Source organism: Ixodes scapularis, unplaced genomic scaffold (genome assembly GCF_016920785.2).
Source record: "Ixodes scapularis isolate PalLabHiFi unplaced genomic scaffold, ASM1692078v2 PGA_scaffold4__175_contigs__length_147842914, whole genome shotgun sequence".
NCBI classification, from domain to species: Eukaryota; Metazoa; Arthropoda; class Arachnida; order Ixodida; family Ixodidae; genus Ixodes; species Ixodes scapularis.
This window is the reverse complement of record NW_024609879.1, coordinates 11,195,395-11,213,695: the sequence shown is the minus strand read 5'-3', so window position 1 is coordinate 11,213,695 and position 18,301 is coordinate 11,195,395. Positions and strand designations below refer to the sequence as shown.

Below are 18,301 nucleotides of genomic sequence, written 5' to 3'. Positions count from 1 at the left end.
GACCAAGTCCATACTCAGCGGTCCTCCTGAGGTCCACCGCAATAGGGGGGACGCAAAGGGGTTCTCATAATCATGAGAATCCGGGGCTCCTCAGGTCGTGCGAATAGTTCCTTTTTTAAACAGAATCGAATACGAACGGAATGATTGTGGCACCGTATTGAATACGAATACGAATCGGATAATGTTCGAATAATAAGTATACCACTACTAAAGAAGAATACAGATGATAAAATTAGTCTGTTGTTTAAAAATGTGTCCTAAATCATTGTAAAAACAGAACTAGACAATAATCATTAGAGTTAAAAGATATAAGATTATATATAAACAAAATATACTAAAATGTTAGAATGCTAAACATAAGACAACGGTTCACGCGGATAACAAACATAAAATCACAGTTTGGGCGGAACTAATTGAAAATAAATTTTACACCTTATCAGCTTTCTTACACTACCCATATGCGACTGAGGTGAGACAGTGCACTAGGCATCTAATTTTCGCACATCAGAAAATGAGAAGGCTTGTAACGTGAGCTGAAATTACCTCTAATTCCCATGAAAAAAAAAAACAAAAAAAACGAACATTATTTTTTTTTGTATTTTGCAGTAATGCACATTTATCGGCTTGTCACAGTGTTCGAGCACGCAGTGACCTGGGTTGCGGAAATTGCAAGGTATTTTCGCGCCGCGCATGCGAGCGTCTTATACGCGTCCTAGCCTACAGTTTGCCACCAGTAAAATGGGCTGTCGGTACGCGGCAAAAGTTGAAACTGACGGCAGTCCTACACTTCTTCCATTAGACAACTTGGTGCATAATTCTTCTTCGACAATGCCAAGCTGTTCATTATCAGCAACACTGAAAGCTGCTCACTGGTTTGAGATTGCTGTTCGTCGCAACTTTCATTGGGGATGAGCTGTGTTGAGTCTGGTACATCCTGAAGCATTTTATCTTAGTAGGAACTCTACATTATATTTTTCTTCCTTGATGTAGCACATGCCCTTCAATTGACAATCAAGGAAGATGGCAGGGGCTTGCGGTGCTTGTGTGCTTATGTCCAGGAACCTTTTTTTCACTGATATGAGAAGATTCTGGGTCGACGCCTTGTCTTGAGTTCCACTTGCGCCCTCAAAAGCAACATCTTCACAAAGTGAACAATTGCAACAACCATGGCGAGTGTTTGGAAAACTCGGCACGAACAGCTGTTGTAGCTTCTCCAACTGGTTGCAGCTCTGACACCAAGGCTATTAAAAGACGCCATTCTTCCCTGGTCAAGTTCTCAACGGTGTCAGCTTCTGCAAGTTCTAATGCAACAAGGGCCTTGAGCTTCAGCAGGCGTGCCAGCATGGCGTACTCACTATTCCACCCTGTTACATCCTTTACTAGCTCAAGAGGAACCTTCATGACCACTCTCTTTTGTATATCGTGCAGTCCTGTCCTTGCACCGCTGCTCCACTTATAGTGCCCTTCTATGGCTCGCGCTTTAATGCATATATTTGCGAACCCTTTGGTTTCTTTCTTGGCATTTTGAACGGAAAGTTGCAATGTCTGTGCAAAGCCTGCAATGTGCCCCCACGGCGTTCACGCAATCGCAGAAACCGAGTTTCAAGCGTTATCAGGGACCGCAAAGCAAGAACGAGTCAAAAGTATGCCCCACTCATCAATGACTTCCTCGGTGAGAGAATGCAGATTCTTTGCAGTATGATGTTCACGCATGCAGCGGCACTCAAGCACAAAACTGTTAGGCTCGATGTCCTCGCTCAGCACATGGCACGTCACTGACTCGAAAATGTTGCCAGCTCGTAACGACGAGCTGTCAGTGGAGATCGCGATACACCCCACGTCATTCCTTGGGAAGCTGTGCAGCAGAGTGTGGAGAACATACCTAGCAGCATCGTACATTTTGAGTACGACAGTCCTTGAGAACGACGTTCGAGGAAAAATGTTGTACTGCGGCACTGCACATTTGGTCAGCTCCAGAAAAGCTGGTTCCTCCACGACTGTGTAGCTGTGCAAGCCAGTTGCGGTGAAGCAGAAAATTACCCTGGCTCGAACGTTCTTATTAATTACTTGAGGCCTCAGAGCCGGTATTATGCTTACGTGCTTGGACTTTGGAGCATAACGTTGTTCCGCCGTGGCAGCTCCGCTTTCATACTCCTTGCGGGCCCATGGATGACGCTTCAGGGGATTCAACGAAGGCGTTGTCCTGTTTGTTGGCGTCTTCAAGGTGGCGCCATGTACGAGGCATCTTGACGAGGCAGCGCGGGGGCGATCGAAACATTGCCAGACTCCGCTGCGGTTTCTCTACGAAGAAATTCCCGCTTGGACCACTTCTACTTCGCTCATACTGAGCAGCGGCACCGTTACAAACATTTCTGAAGTGTCTCCACGACACGCTCTTTGAGAAAGTGCACGACCATTATCGTTCGAACGCGGTCCCTTATGCAGGCAACAGCAACGTGTGATTTGAGGGAAACGGCTGCTGTTGACGGTCATGATCGTAGCCTAGGGGAAGATAGAGTTCCTGTAGAGGCCTCCTGCGGGAGCCAGAGTTGTGCGTCTGCTTTCGACGAGCCGCCGCGCAGCTATTCGCCAAAATCCGATCACGTGAGAAGCCGGAACATATGCCCTGCAGGAAAGTAAACGTTGCGCGCCCCCCGGCATATGTTCAACTGCTTTTGAGCAAGCCGCGCGCCTCAAACGCGCGGCGCGGCGATTCGCCGAATTCAGATACTATCAGGTTCAGGATCAACATGCTGTGCTGGAAAGACGGCGCTACGGGGATGAACGCGCAACTCTGGCTCCTGTAGGAAGCAGGAGTTCTTGCATAGGAATTCCTAGAGTTCTTATACAGGAACTCTAGGAGTGCCGCAAGATAGCCTTGCCATCCTGCGGCACGTGTGGCAGGCTCGCCGGCACGTTGCGGGACGCTGTGAAGAATCTCAATGAGCAACACCTTAATGACTATTCTGAAATAATTCCATTATTATTCGAAACTTTTAAAATATTTTTTTTATTCGATGAACGAATCGAATGGAGTAATATCTGATTCGCTATTTAGAAATTGTTAATATTGGCACACCACTAGGGGCAGCAATATACCTATACCGCTGTCCGCCAAACTGCGGACGCGCCGAAACATTTACGACCGAGGCTGTACTCAGAGGGCCTCCACAGATCCACTGCAGCAGGGGACGCAACGGGGTACTCATAATCTTGAGAATTCGGCGCCGCGAAGTACCTTCCGCGACCCATCCCAACGGCGGGCACGCCGAGTACCTCGTGACCGAGACCGCATTTAGCGGCCCTCCCGAGATTCATCGCAGTAAGGGACGCAACGGGGTTTTCATAACCGCGAGAATCCGGGCCGCGAAGAGCCTTGTGCCATCCTGCTCAAGGTCGGACGCTCTTAGTAATTCATGACCCAGACCATACTCAGCGGCCCTCCTGAGATCCACCGCAATAGTTGACGCAACGAGGTTCTTATAACCGTGAGAATCCGGGGCCACAAAAAGCCTTTCGCCGTCTGCTCAAGATCGGACGCGCTTAGTGATTCATGACCCAGACCATACTCACGGCTTTTCCCGAGATCCACCGCAATAGTTGACGCAACGAGGTTCTTATAACCGTGAGAATCCTGGCCGCAAAAAGCCTTCCGCCGTCCTGCTCAAGATCGGACGCGCATAGTAATTCATGACCGAGACCATACTCACGGCCCTCCCGAGATCCACCGCAATAGTTGACGCATCGAGGTTCTTATAACCGTGAGAATCCGGGGCCACAAAAAGCCTTTCGCCGTCCTGCTCAAGATCGGACGCGCTTAGTGATTCATGACCCAGACCATACTCACGGCTTTTCTCGAGATCCACCGCAATAGTTGACGCAACGAGGTTCTTATTAACGTGAGAATCCGGGCCGCAAAAAGCCTTCCGCCGTTCTGCTCAAGATCGGACGCGCTTAGTAATTCATGACCGAGACCATACTCACGGCCCTCCCGAGATCCACCGCAATAGTTGACGCAACGAGGTTCTTATAACCGTAAGAATCCGGGCCGCAAAAATCCTTCCGCCGTCCTGCTAAAGATCGGACGCGCTTAGTAATTCATGACCGAGACCATACTCACGGCCCTCCCGAGATCCACCGCAATAGTTGACGCAACGAGGTTCTTATAACCGTGAGAATCCGGGCCGCAAAAATCCTTCCGCCGTCCTGATAAGATCGGACGCGCCTAATAATTCATGACCGAGACCATACTCACGACCCTCCCGAGATCCACAGCAATAGTTGACGCAACGAGGTTCTTATAACCGTGGGAATCCGGGCCGCGAAAAGCCTTTCGCCGTCCTGCTCAAGATCGGACGCGCTTAGTAACTCATGACCCAGACAATACTCACGGCTTTTCCCGAGATTCACCGCAATAGTAGACGTAACGAGGTTCTTATAAACGTGAGAATCCGGGCCGCAAAACGCCTTCCGCCGTCCTGCTCAGTGTCGGATGTGCATAGTAATTCATAACCCAGACTATACTTAGCGGCCTTCCCCAGATCCACCGCCAATAGTTTACGCAACGGGGTTCTTACAACCGTGAGAATCCGTCCCGCAAAGAGCCTTCCGCCGTCCGGCTCAAGGTCGGACGCGCTTAGTAATTCATGACCCAGATCATACTCATTTGGCCTCCCGAGATCCACCACAATAGTTGACGCAACGAGGTTCTCATAACCGTGAGAATCCAGGCCGCAAAGAGCCTTCCGCCGTCCTGCTGAATGTCGGACGCGCTAAGTAATTCATGACCCAAACCCTACTCACGGCCCTGTTGAGATCTGCCGCATGAAGGGTTCTAACGGGGTCCTCAAGCGTGAGACTTCGTGGTCGTAAAAACCCTCCGCCGCCCACCCCAACGGCGAACGCGGCGAGTACGTTATGAGTGAGACCGGGCTCAGCGAGCCTCCTGAAATCCACAGCAGCAGGATACGCGTCGGTGTTCTCCTATCCGTGAGAATCCCGGGACGAGAAGGACCTTCCGTTGCTTTCTCTAAGGGTAAACGCGCCGAGTTTCTGATGACCGACGCCGTACTGAGCGGCCCTTCCGGGGTCACCGCAACAGTTGACGCAACGGCGTTCACTTAACCGTGAAAATCCCGGACCGCGAAGGTCCCTCCCCTGACTGCCCCAGGGGTGGACGCCCCGAGTAATTTACGACGAGACCGTAATCAGCGAGCCTCTGGAGATCCGCTGCAGCAGAGGGCCTCTACGGTTTTCCTAACCGTGAGAACTCGGGCCTCAGAAAACCTTCCGAAGTCATGCCCAAGGTCGACGCGCTGACTAGCTCATGAACAAGACCGTACTCAGCGGGCTTCCCGTGACCTGCAGGAAGAAGGGGTATAACTGTGTAATCAAGCAGGAGAATTCGGGGCCGCAAAGGACCTTCCGCCGTCCAGCCGAATGGCGGACGGGGCGAGTACGTCATTACCGAGCCCGTACTCAATTGAACAAGAAAAAAAAGAAGAGAAACACACTTTTGCTGCGTTTTTCCTCTTTTCACCCTCCCTCCTCTCGTGTACTTTTATGCACGAACTCAGCTCTCCTACGTAACGCCGCGGTGGTGGCGCGTCGGACGCACTTCCGGTCTGAGGCGGTGGGCAGAAGTCGCCGTGCGAGACATGCATTCTTGTGTTCTTTTCGGAGAAACCAGACAAAACATCTGCGTTCTCGTCAAAATGCTGCGACGGGGGCTGTACGAAAAGAGTCTGGAAAGGATTGAAGATCAGTTTTTATGTGTTTCTGGCCGCTCCGCTAGTCCGAGGTCGTGGATAGTAGCCGTGAAAAGGGTAAACCAGACGCTGTCGAACTACGATTGCTTGTGCGGGCAAAACTTTGTCGTCGCAAGATGTGTTTGTTTTCTTCCAACATGAACGAGAGGAAACCTTCAAGTTGTCCGGGCCACCCGCGGGTTCAGTGCGTCTTCAAATTCACACCGCCGCCTGATCCTTCGAACTTTCGTCTGCTCTTTCGAACTTGTCTGCTTTATTTCGTCTGCTCGTTCAAACAAAAGCGGCCCGTAGACCAAAGTTTGACCCGGTGACTGCAATAAGAAGTAATTGCAGGCGTCAAACGACTTAAGTAGGCTCAATGTAAACAGTAGATACAATATAGAGGTTTTTTGCGCGACACAGGGGACAATTACAAGCGAGTAGACACGGACAAGCGCAATTAGAGATACAAGATGTTGATCATTGGTACCGTTGGCCATCACCGACTTGTTACGCTTGGTCTGTTTCCGCTTCCGAATTTCAGTATCGACGTCAATCATCGCCGCTACATTCTACACTTTTGCAGCACGAGGGACGTCGCGACCGAAAATATCTAGAAGAATCTCATCGTGGTTTTGTCATTCATTCTGTGGCGTTCACGCGAATGAATCGCCGCACGTCAAATTATTGACGCAAGGTTTAGCGGTGTAACGAGCCTTGATAGTTTCGCTCAGGCGATTGAAGTGATAAGACATTGCTATGAGGACGTAGAATCGACAATTCCAACGCGAAAAAGAGTATGCAGACTCACACAGACGCCGACAACATGACATTTCAATGGTTTGTGGACGCGGGACGCGGTGCCTCTTGCCCGCACTCCATTTCGCATGCGTTCCAACTGTCGTCTGCTCTTTCAAACTTGTCTGCGTTTTGTCGTCAGCGCGTTCAAACAACGGCGGCCCGTAAACCAAACGTTGACACGGTAATTGCAATGGGAACTAATTGCAGGCCTCAAAACACTTTTGAAGGTTTGTTGGGGTAAGTAGGCTAAGTGTAAACAGTAGATATAAGAAGATGTTCATCATTGTTACCAGTGGCCATCGCCGATTTGTAATACCCAATTCTACATGCCGTTTTCAGCATCGACGTTCACCATCTCAGCCAGGGTCCACGCTTTTGCAGCCCGAGTGACGTCGGGACTGAAAATAGCGAGCAGAATCTCATTGTGAGAGTCAGGCTTTAGCGCCCATTCTGCGGTGTCCGCGTGAAATGAATCGCCGCAAGTCACATTATGCATGCAAACTTTTGCCTCGTTAATTTTGCTGAAGCCGCTCAAGTAGTCAGACATTGTTAGGAGGACGTAAAATTAACAATTCCAAGGCAAAAAAGAGCATGGGGACTCCCACCGACGCCGAAAACAAGGCAATGCAATGGTTTGTTTATGTGCGACGGCGGGCTTTTTGCCCACCCTCCACCGCGCATGCGCGGCGCCGGTGGCGACCGCTAGGGGCGTTCCGGTTTGTTTGTAAACATGAGTTGGTGTATGACTTCAGCAGGCACCTTCAGTGGCGATAATGATTTGCCTATGTTGCGGTCATGGTGTCCTGAACTTCTGTTTTTCCAAGTTTAGGTTCGACACCACCGAACTAGGATGATAGGCTATGGTATGACAAGAGCTAACGGAAATTGTGTAGCCCACGCAGCATTGGTGACCAACTAATAGACCGAACTCCAGAATACATGGAAATTCGGCCTGTTGCCGAACGGCGCGTAAAGAGAAGGTGTTTCCTCTAGCCGAGTGGATCTGACTACAAATGGAATCTTGCAAAACCTGTGAAAATAAACACAGGGCAAACGAGCCGACCACACGGACGGGTCACTCGTTGGACGTCAAAATTTGCTTTACCACAGCTCCTAGTCAGCCGGGCGTGCCCCCCCCCCCCCCCCCGCCCCCTTTGCTGTGTGCTGCAGTCGGGTCGCTCTAGTAATGGTTTGGTCGGCACAAACAATAATTTGGAAATTAGAGGGCATCACTTAAGTTCCTTTATGCTTTTCTATTTAGTGAACACCTGGATACGTTTTATCGGATTGCTAATATGCTCTTACTATTGTGCCAGTTGCATTTAATTCTGCTACAATATGTACTAATGGCGTCCGGTCTTCCCTACCCAAATAAAATGTATAATGTATTTACTTTGTTTTTACTAAGCTAACTGCGTATTGGAAGCTACATTCTACATGGACCAGTCTTCCGTCCGTCTTTCGTCGCATGAGCACAGCTCCCGCCATGGCCACGTGCAAAGAAAAAGGCCTGGAGCGGAGCCGGTTGGTTTGACATGCTTTCTTGAACACCAGATGAATGGAGAGAAAACACAGAAGCGCCAGCAGTGTGGTTCTTTTTTTTCTACTCTCCTTCGCGTTTCCTCTACGTTCAGCTTTTATTCAAGAAATAAATAAAAAAAAACGAAATCAAGCGACAAAAAACAGGGAGTTCATTGGTGCACCGAGCACGCAACTTCCACCTTCCTGTCGCGTTATGGGTAAACGTTTTGTACCAGGCTCAAAAAAAAAAAAAAAAAAAACTTATCGGGCTTAATATTACAAATTTGGTGATATAATACTTACGACATAAATGCAGTCATATGTTCCCTGGAACAATTCGAGAACTTTCGATTGCCGGGCTCCGAAGGATGCATAATGAAGTGATCATTCGTTCTAACTTTGCGGCAGTTCTTTCTTGGCGGAAGATATTTATTCCACGTATACGTTTTTCCATCGTGAGGCGCCCCAAGACTGTAATATTAGGAAGTAAAAATTGATATCATTAGGTTTTGCTGGGGTGCACTTTACCCCTTCATACACCGGTCTACCTCCTTCTTTCTCTGTGTGAATCGCTTTTTTCTTTCCTTTAATTGGATGGTCCACTGCTAGTGACCTGTGGCCGATTAACTGTAGGGTTCATTGCTTTCCCAATTTGACCCCATAGTTTTCAATGGAAGTTCTCTCAAGTATAAAGAAGACCAAGCTCCAATATCTCTCTTTTTACAAATTGCAAAAGAAAATTCCTGTAAATTTTATGTCATCAGTTTTGTATATCAAAATATAGATCGCATCTTTTCATAACTACTCACAATTGTTTCTGTGTAGAATCAATTATCTAAACATCACATGTACGCACAATTTACGACCCTCAAACTTTAAAATATTGTATTTGTATATATAACAGATTTTGTGGGCTGACAGAAGGAAAATGAAACACATAAAAAAGTGTCCGTACGCCATACAGGTTTAGCATGGCAACACAAATACAAAAAACTAGACTGGAAAAGAAAGATGTTATTAATGTTTAAGCAATATTCACATTTATGTTCAAAATATATTAGCATTTTCTAAGGATTACTAATTTTGGTTTTTAGCAAAATGAAAAAAAATGAAAACAAATGTGCGGGTGTTGCTTTAGGAGATGGAAGATTTGGTGCCTTCCGCTGTGTTCGACCTAATGTTGTACATATTTTGTTGCCGAGAATCGAGTCCGTCTCAGGTTATACGCAGTATCACCTCTTATTATTTTTCTTTTACAGAAAAGTTGTAAAGATGAAAAATTACTTAGGTATGGTTGATATGTGTTAGCTGGTGCATAGTTGATAAACGATGCTTCTAAAAATAAGCCACTGCACGATCTTTATAAGAACAGTAATAGAAATTAAAGTGGATTTATGGGTAGTATATTGAACGGTTTAGTTATATTAGAGAGACGTCGTTATTCATGAAGTAAGCTGATCGCTATGAAAAGAGCTCAACCGAGCATAAATGCATGTGCTGCCTCGTGCAGAGTCAATGAAACTACACAACACACACAAGCACACGCACACACACACACACACACACACACACACGCACACACACACACACACACACACACACACACACACTTTGGCGATTCAGCCTTAACGGTTTGCACGAGCGGAATCTAATGCCGATGTCACGCATATATAGCGCGCTTTGTTCTCTGAAATTTGTGTATTCGAATTTTTGCATATACAATTCATGCTGATTTATGATAAGCTATGTGAACAAATTAACTACATAACTATTTGATACGCTTTTATATGTCAGAGTAGTGTTGCTTTAGTTATATGCGTCCGGTACTTAGAGAACAATTTTATTTTAGTTTGACATTTTGAGAGACGTACGAAGTGCTTTCGGTGTTAAATATATTACCACAGGCAGCAACCTAAATATCTGAGTTACCTAATTATTTTTGAATCATTATGTAGTGAATGAAAGACTAAGTATTTACACCTTCAATTGCTTAAAACCAAAGTGTAGCAATTGCTATGTTCAGAATTACAAACAAAGCAACAAATTTTATTGAAAAATAAAACTACGATATGGAGTATTACAGAATGCTTAAAAAGTGGCGGGAATGAACATTTAACTGCTTTATTTGATATCAGTAAGGTTTATTTGCCATATAAAGTACCAATGGGGGAATGTTGAATACCGGGACACAATCCGAGATCTGTATCTCGGACACAACCCGAGGCACACATTCCGAACCGTATTCGGAGATCCGTATCGTAGATACAAACCTCCGGGTAATATCGGAGTTTTGTATCTCCGATCGTATCAGCACCGATTAGAAGTGCAGAGGTTCAACATTCGCTGCTAGGAAGGAATGGACATTTTAGTTATTTCTGTCAACAGACGACAAGCTCCTTAGTTAAACTTACGCATGTCCCAGTTCGTGTGGCAAGAGGCTCACCATTCCAAACGACATGGGGACGTCCTCCACCATTAGAATGCTGTAATTGGCATTGCAAACGCCACCGAGACGAGCCTGCCCTGAAATAGAAAAACAATATTCAGATTTTGTCAGAATAGAAATTTTTGAAAGTACTGGTATTCTACTTTTATTACTTTGTTGCGTACACTCGCGATCCAATCGAAAGACAAGACGCGGTTGCCAACAGCTCTTTACTGATAATAGAGAGTTTTAGGGAAACGTCGCGCATCTTAAATCGGCACGGAAACAATCAACAATCAACGTGCGCAAAAACGCGTCCTCATTTCAATGAGGAAAATGCAATTTAGCTTGGCAAAACACGTCTTAGTGTCTGTATGACTGACATTTAAGCCTATTCGCATACTTGAGGAGCAACCAGCAAATGGTTTGCCGAGTAAGAACGTAAGAAACAAAAATTGACTAAACACAAAAAGGTCCTAAGCTTGTATTTCTAAAATAGTATCATAAACCCCCTGAAAAGTTAGATATGCTAATTTGGATTGGTTGTCGAGAACTAGAAGAGAAAAAATGAAAGCCGTTTAAAAAAATCCCTATACCGCCGGTTAGAGCGCAGCTCTCTAGGAGCTGCGCTCTAACTTTAATCAACCTCTTGAGGAGGATGGAAGCGTACTGAGGGATAGGTGACTCCTTGAGGTCACGTTACCTCAGGGGGGGTCGTGTAACCTCAGGGGGTTCACGTGACCTCGGGGGAGGGGCCACGTGACCTCAGCCATTCCCGTGACCTCAGGGGGGTCAAGTGACTTCAGGGTGTCACGCGACCACAGGGGGAGTCACGTGACCTCGCGGTTACGGTGACGCCGACGCCCACGGCGACGCCGCTCAAGCCTGAAACGGGGCCCTAAGAGCTGCGCTCCAAAAGTGAAAAGATGGTCGAAGTGCAGGAGAGGTGGTGCGCATGAATCACAATCTCAACCTTATGATGGGGAATTCATTGCTTGTATATTTTGGGGAGAGGCGACGCCTTGGGTGGTCTAGGGAGTTCCGTATAAAAGCCATGCATAAATGTTCACCTGAGTTTGAGGCGCTATCTCTACGAATTCTTCCGTATCAGGGTTTAAAACTCATAATACAAAAATTGGGTTGGTTGTCGAGAGGATTGGGATGCGAAGTTCTAAATGTGAATTCACGTTCAGATTTTTTTTTAAATCTTCGTGTCTCCTTGGTGATTGTTGTAGCGCCTCGGCGAGCTTACTCGTCAGGTCACTATTTTTTTCATACTTCTGCTGCAATTTTCTTTACGATAAAACAAAAGCAAGTACTAGAACTCGACTTACATGTTATGAAGAACAGCGTGTCCAATCTGTAAGCACTGCCTCGTGTCCCTACCATAGCGTGAGTCAGAGTACTTACGATCGGTAGCGGTCGCTTGGGCCGATTGTATAGACTACTACCGATAGACTACTACTGTTTGTGTGTGCTACATACATGATTCCTGACGGAGTCAGCGACGAATGACTGGCTAGAGTTTTTGTAAGATAATACTAAGGTCTGCAAAGGGTAGGAATGTGCACTTTTTTATAGAAATAAATATAATTTCCAAAAAGAAAAACAAAAACGCGGCAACGATAGGAAGCTATAAAATGCTTTCGTAACTTCTTTCACGGAGCTGCCACTGCAGGCACCGAGGAGACACATAAAATAAATTTAAAAAGAAGGTGAATAAGTGTTTTAATTGTTTTATGGTGTGAAACTAAACGTTATAAATATTAAGAAGAGAAAAAGCAAAATTTCCAATTGCTTGAGCTCAGAACTCCATGTACCGCACGAAGGGGTCTCGGCTCCCTTGGCTCCCAGGGGAAGTTAAGACCTCGGACATTTCAGAGGTTTATGAACTTTTGACAAACGTACGCTTAAGGGCTTTTTCTTTTTCGTTTGATTCTCTTTCTTAAGATCTTCCTCGGCAAAAACCTTTATGCATCAGTCCCCAGGTACGCACCCACACATCTCTTCGATCGTATTTCCAGCCTCTTCGTCTTTTTTTGGCGCAGCGGTGTAGAATTCTTGTGAATGAACCGTGTACTCGTTTTTACACACGTCATTTGCGATCGTATTCGTACCGATCGGCTATGCAAAGGTGTTTGTTAAAACTCTCTACTGCCTTGAAACGGGGACCGGGCTGTGTGTGTGCTTCGCGAACCAAGCGTGGTGGGACGTGAGATAGGGCATGTAAACGAACACGGCTGGTGCTCCATGATGCTGCCAGGGGAAGTGGCCCACGATTTCATGTTCACCTTCAGGCCTGTTGTCGCCATATAAACGTGGAAGCTTGCTGAATAGATAGCATTGCTGTAGATAGCACTAAAACGTTCCCGGATGCTAGCCTTTTATCGAATCCGGTACTTGCGATTGTTTTCAATATGTTGTAAATGAATTAGTAAATACTAAGTGCTGTCAGAGGGCGAACATGCTTATCAAGATATAAAACTGACCTAACTTATATATAATTTTCGCCCCCTTCAATAAATTGCTTTAGGCTTCGCCTGTGTGATCTTACCGCGATCGCATTGGTTCCTGGTTAAGATCTTCCTTCCAGTAACGATATTCTTTGAAGCGCCGACTGCGTGACGGTGCAGAGTTCAGAAAGCGAATAGCGGCGCACAGCAGAAGACTGAACTGAATGTCGCCATTCTGTTCCAGTAGAATCTGCTTTGTCATTTGTATTGGTTGTTGCTACTTGTAAAACAAATTATTAGGGACTTTACGACCGCCACGTTATAAGCGCCCCCTGAAAGTCGCTGCATTGAGCCGTGTGATATAGAACTCGATTTTTGGCCAAACATCCAAATTCCGCATATGATTCGCCAAATACTTCAAACACAGTGTCATTTTGGAAAAATGAAAATGAAACCTAGCACCCAAGTGTTGATTGTGGAGAATGCCAGTGACCCTTATCTGTTCACTGCCCAAACAACTTTCATCTTAATTGGTATTGTGGGTACACGGGTGCGTGTGTCATCGTGCCCCAGCCAATTTCTATCGCGCAATAAGATGCACATTAATATTACCTACGATATTTTTTTGAGCTTCACCAGTCTGAAATGAGAACTTATGTCAATGACGCACTTCGATTTGATGACGATCAGCGCAGACAAGTGATTTACTTGTCTGCGCTGATCTACTATGATCGGCCCCATCATCATCTAAATCAGCAATATTGAGAATCAATTGGGGTTCATTTGGATAAAGTGGAAACCACTTCCAATATGGTGCCATTGAGCTACCAATGTCATCCAATATTGCACGGTAATTAGCACCCCAACGGATAGATTGGATACAACATACAATATAGTTTCAATGAAATTCAAGTCTTGTTTTAGAGCGCAGCTCTTAGGGGCCCGTTTCCGGCTTGAGCGGCGTCGGCGTCGCCGTCGCCGTAACCAAGGTCACCCCAAGGTCACGTGACCCCCAGGACACGTGACCCCCCAAGGTCACCCCCCGGTCACGTGACCCCCCAAGGGCACATGACCCCCAGGTGACCCCTAAGGTCTCGTGACTCCAAGGTCACGTGATCCCTCCCAAGGTCACGTGATCCCTCCCAAGGTCACGTGACCCCCCGAGGTCACGTGACCCCCGAGATCACGTGGCCCCCAGGTCACGTGGCCCCCCTCCCCGAGGTCACGCCCCCCCCACCCCCCGAGGTCACGTGACCCCCCTCCTCCCGAGGTTAGATGACCCCCCCCGGAGCGTATTAAAGAATGTGGGGAGGAGGAGGAGAAGGAGGAGGAGGAGGGGTCTGCCCTCCCCTTAGTACCCTTCCCTCCTCCTCCTCAAGAGCTGCGCTCCAATTCGGCGTTACAGGGAGTTGTAAACGGTTTCACTTTTTTATTAGGCAGTCATTGTCACCCTTTTGCATAAACTGAAAACCACTTTTAATGAACTTTCAATGAGCTTCTAATGTTGTCAAATATGGGGTTTACTAAACCTCCTAATGTATAAAAAAGCGTTATTGTTCTATAAAGAATTCAAGCAGAATAGTCTCCCACTCACAACATAACGGAAAGGGATCTACACGCGAAAGAAGTCTTTATCAAACCGTAAACCAAGATATTTTGAAGGACCATTAAGACATCTTGTAAAAATAACGAAATTGAAATAGTCGCATTTCCAAAACGTGGTTAAATTGAATTCCAGAAGTTTTTTCGCAAACTCACACTTTCGTACGCTATGTATGCTGATTTTGAATCGGTTCGTCTGTCAATAGATAAGAATGCAGGAAAAAATAACACTGGACCAAAATCACATACCATTCAGTTTCGGAATTTGTTTTCAGTGCTTACGACGGTATAAAAGTTCCGATGAAAATTTATCGTAATGCAAACACTGAAAATATGTTTTGTGTGTGAAAATATTACAATAATTGTTAAGGAAATTGGGAAATTACTGACGATAAACAAAGAAATGATTCCTCAAAACGACAAAGACGAAGAAACACACGAGAATGGTCATGAATGCTAGATATCTCTAAAACCATTTAAGGAAAACAAGGTACACGATCACGATCGTTGGACTAGAAAATATAAATTCCCAGCCTGTATAATTTGCAATGACAATTATTATGCCTCAATGTTTATTCCAGTTTACTTTCATAACTTACCCGGAAATGACTGTCATTTATTTATAATAAAAAAAAACACCGTGGGTTACGACAAACCAGATTGGAAGCAGGAATTGTAAGAGCAGTTTAGGAAATATTTGAATTGAGATTTGTGGTTAGTTTTAAAGTTGTCAAAAGTTTTAATGAACTCATTTCAAACTTAACTGAGAAACAGTTAAGAGAGGCCTCCAAGTATTTCAATAACTCCATCCTGTTTCAAAAACGTTGCTCCACTTTTGATCACATAGATTAACGTAAAAGGTATGATGAAACCGGATTTTTTTCAAGAGATATCTTTGCAAGTAAGATGACAGGAGATGAAATAAAAAAAATACGAAAGAGGATTAACCTTCTATAGAAAATGCTGTAAAACACTCGAAAAGTATTCTGATCTTTATCTCAAACAATATGTTTTATTGCTCACAATAGTATTCGAGAACTTCCGGGATGTATGTCTGAAAACATGTATTAGAGCTATATTTGTTCTATAAGACTCCTTCTCAAAAGATTACAGATATGAATATGTCCCTTATGATAGAGAAATAAATAAGAGGTGGAATGACCGATGTAACACACAAATATGCGGAAGCAAATATTAAATATCTACCAGATTACGATCCAACCCCACCATCCAACCATTTAGTTAGATGCAAATAACCTGTTTGGATAGGCCTTATCCCAATCGTAGGCCTATGCTGATTTCGAGTATATCGATCCTCAAGTGCTCCTATTAAAAGAATATGGTTACATCCTCGAAGCCGATCTTAAATACCCCAAATAATTCCACGATAAACATAATGATTTTTCATTTGCACCATTTAAATGAACTGAAAAACTTCTCTTAACTGTAGGATATAAAAATAAATACGTCGTTCATTACGTGGCCTTCAAGAAATACAATAGACTTGGTTTAAAAGTAACTTAAATACAGAGCCATTTTTGATCTAAAAAGAAACCTTTTATGAAGGATTAGTCCAAATCACAAAACTGCGAAGTCAAAGTAAAATGCCTTTGAAAAATACATTTTATAAAGTCAATAAACAATGCTGTATATGGAAAGACAATGGACAACGTAAGAAACAGACAGTTTATAAAGTTAGTTTCATAGCTCAAAAAGCTTCAAAAACTTGTAAAAAAATAAACTTAAAATCCAGAAAAATATTCAGTGCGGATTTGTTTTCCATTCATTTTCAGAACATAAAAAATGGCTGCTGACAGGCCAATATGCAGGGTGTTTTTTAGTTTTATTCTTGCAGATTTGTTAAAAAAAAGCCATGAAAGCTTCACTTATGCGGTTTGTGCGAGTGAGTTATACGCCCAGTGGGATATTATGTGGGTGGCTAATCTTTGCAATAAGTCGGCTAATTAATTAAAAGTTTGCTAATTCACTTTTAGATGAGTGAAAATAGACATATGGTTCCAATAAGAAACTTGCTGAGCGTCGTCTAAAATCCCTAATTCAGTCATTTTCACAAAAAAATTCAGCCCGTGAGAAGCGTAGTAGTGCACTAATATACGACTCCTGGAGCAGATACAAGGCTAGCGGTTTCGGTAAGGCGTCCGCGCAATTCGTCCGTGTCTTATCTAACCCCAGCCTTCTACCTGCTCCACGAGTAGTAGCTTCAGCGCACTAGTGCGCTTCACACGCGCTCAGTGTATTTCTAAAAATTACTGATTTAGGGGTTTCGGACGACGCTCAGCAAGTCTCTAATTGGAACCATATATCTATTTTCACTGATTAAAAAGTGAATTAGTGAATTTTTGTTAATTAGCAGACTTATCGCAAAGATTAGCCTTATCGCTAGATTAGACTTATCGCAAATATTAGCACAAACCGCATAAGTGTAGCTTTCACGACTTTTTCTAAAACAAATCTGCAAGAATAAAAAAACGGTATGTTGGAGTCTCATTTCTAGATTTTTCAAGGACCTTGTCTGACTTCCGTGAATTGTGTGGTGGCCTCAATGATAACTATGCAGTAATAATATAAATGAAAAGAAACTTCCCTATAATGGTTTAAAACTCCCCTAACTTGCAGCTGATTTCGGTTTCCTCTAAAAATGTTGCCTCTTTGAAAGAATGGGGAATGTGATCACGCAACATTCGCTTTGATTCAGACACCCCCTGGGTGATTTCAGATAAGATCGACCAAAGGGTGGCTCGTCGACATTTTTCAATCGACTGATGTTTTTATATGCTATTTTATAGTGTCAGGTATAAATGAATCCAAATTTAGTTTTGACCAGAAAAAATATTTGGGGACAGAAAAAATCCCAAGGGATGAAGAGGTGGACAGTTGCATTAACGCGCACTGATGGAGGGGGAACGTTTGGGAGTTAATAACTAAAACGATAACTTTAGGAGAATTATAATACTTTTTAGACGCATATTAAGGGTACAGCTTGTTTTTAATACAAAGTAATAATGTTCAATTAAATTTCATTTATATTCTAAAAATTGCCAAACAGGCCTGCTCGAACGACAAATGGCAAAATTTGGAGGGCTGTATCGCATGAAATAATTTAATCATTATTATATATTTGCAGATAGTATTCTACTTATCAGTGGATATGATTTAAAAATAAATAAGGTATGTGAGTTATACGATAGTCACGATATATTTAGGCAAACTTGAGAAAAACATCAAACAACGAAAAACGCCGATAAAAAAAAAAATCTTGGATTTCTAAAATTTGGTTAGCCTGTTATACTCTATTTTGGCATTCATTTCTATTAAAAACATGTTGCATTATTTGATTGAGAAATAAAAAACTACTCCCAAAAATAGGGTTCTTTTTCAAAGCCTATACTTAGCAGTGTCCTACACAAGAAGTGACTCTGAGTTCCAGTTTCATAAAATTAACACACATCGTTTATATATTTTTATTTAGATGAGGCTACTGATTTTGATAGAAATCGTTCACACACTGAAATTGAGAAGAAACTACTGTGTACGGAGATCTGTCATATTACGAACTAGTGATCCGAGAAAAGATCCTCCAGTCATCGGCCACTGGGAACTTTGTTTACTTTATTTTCCTGTGACACTATATGCTCATCTCTCTTACCCTGTATCTTCATCTCTCTCTTATATATATCCCTGACTTATACATATCCCTTTCTGCGTGATAGTGTTCTGTGGCTAGCAACAAT

The 18,301-nt window shown here is 44.2% G+C and overlaps 1 protein-coding gene across 1 annotated transcript in view; it reads right to left on the bottom strand.

Annotated features, from left to right (window-relative positions):
- Positions 1–18,301, bottom strand: part of LOC115312126 (A disintegrin and metalloproteinase with thrombospondin motifs 16-like) — a 189,702-nt gene that overhangs the window by 22,150 nt on the left and 149,251 nt on the right. Inside the window, exons 10-11 of the mRNA XM_040216799.1 lie at positions 10,481–10,592; positions 8,373–8,540 (exon numbers count right to left, since the gene is read on the bottom strand). Of these exons, the coding sequence (XP_040072733.1) occupies positions 8,373–8,540; positions 10,481–10,592 (280 nt within the window). The remainder of the gene's footprint in view (positions 1–8,372; positions 8,541–10,480; positions 10,593–18,301) is intronic.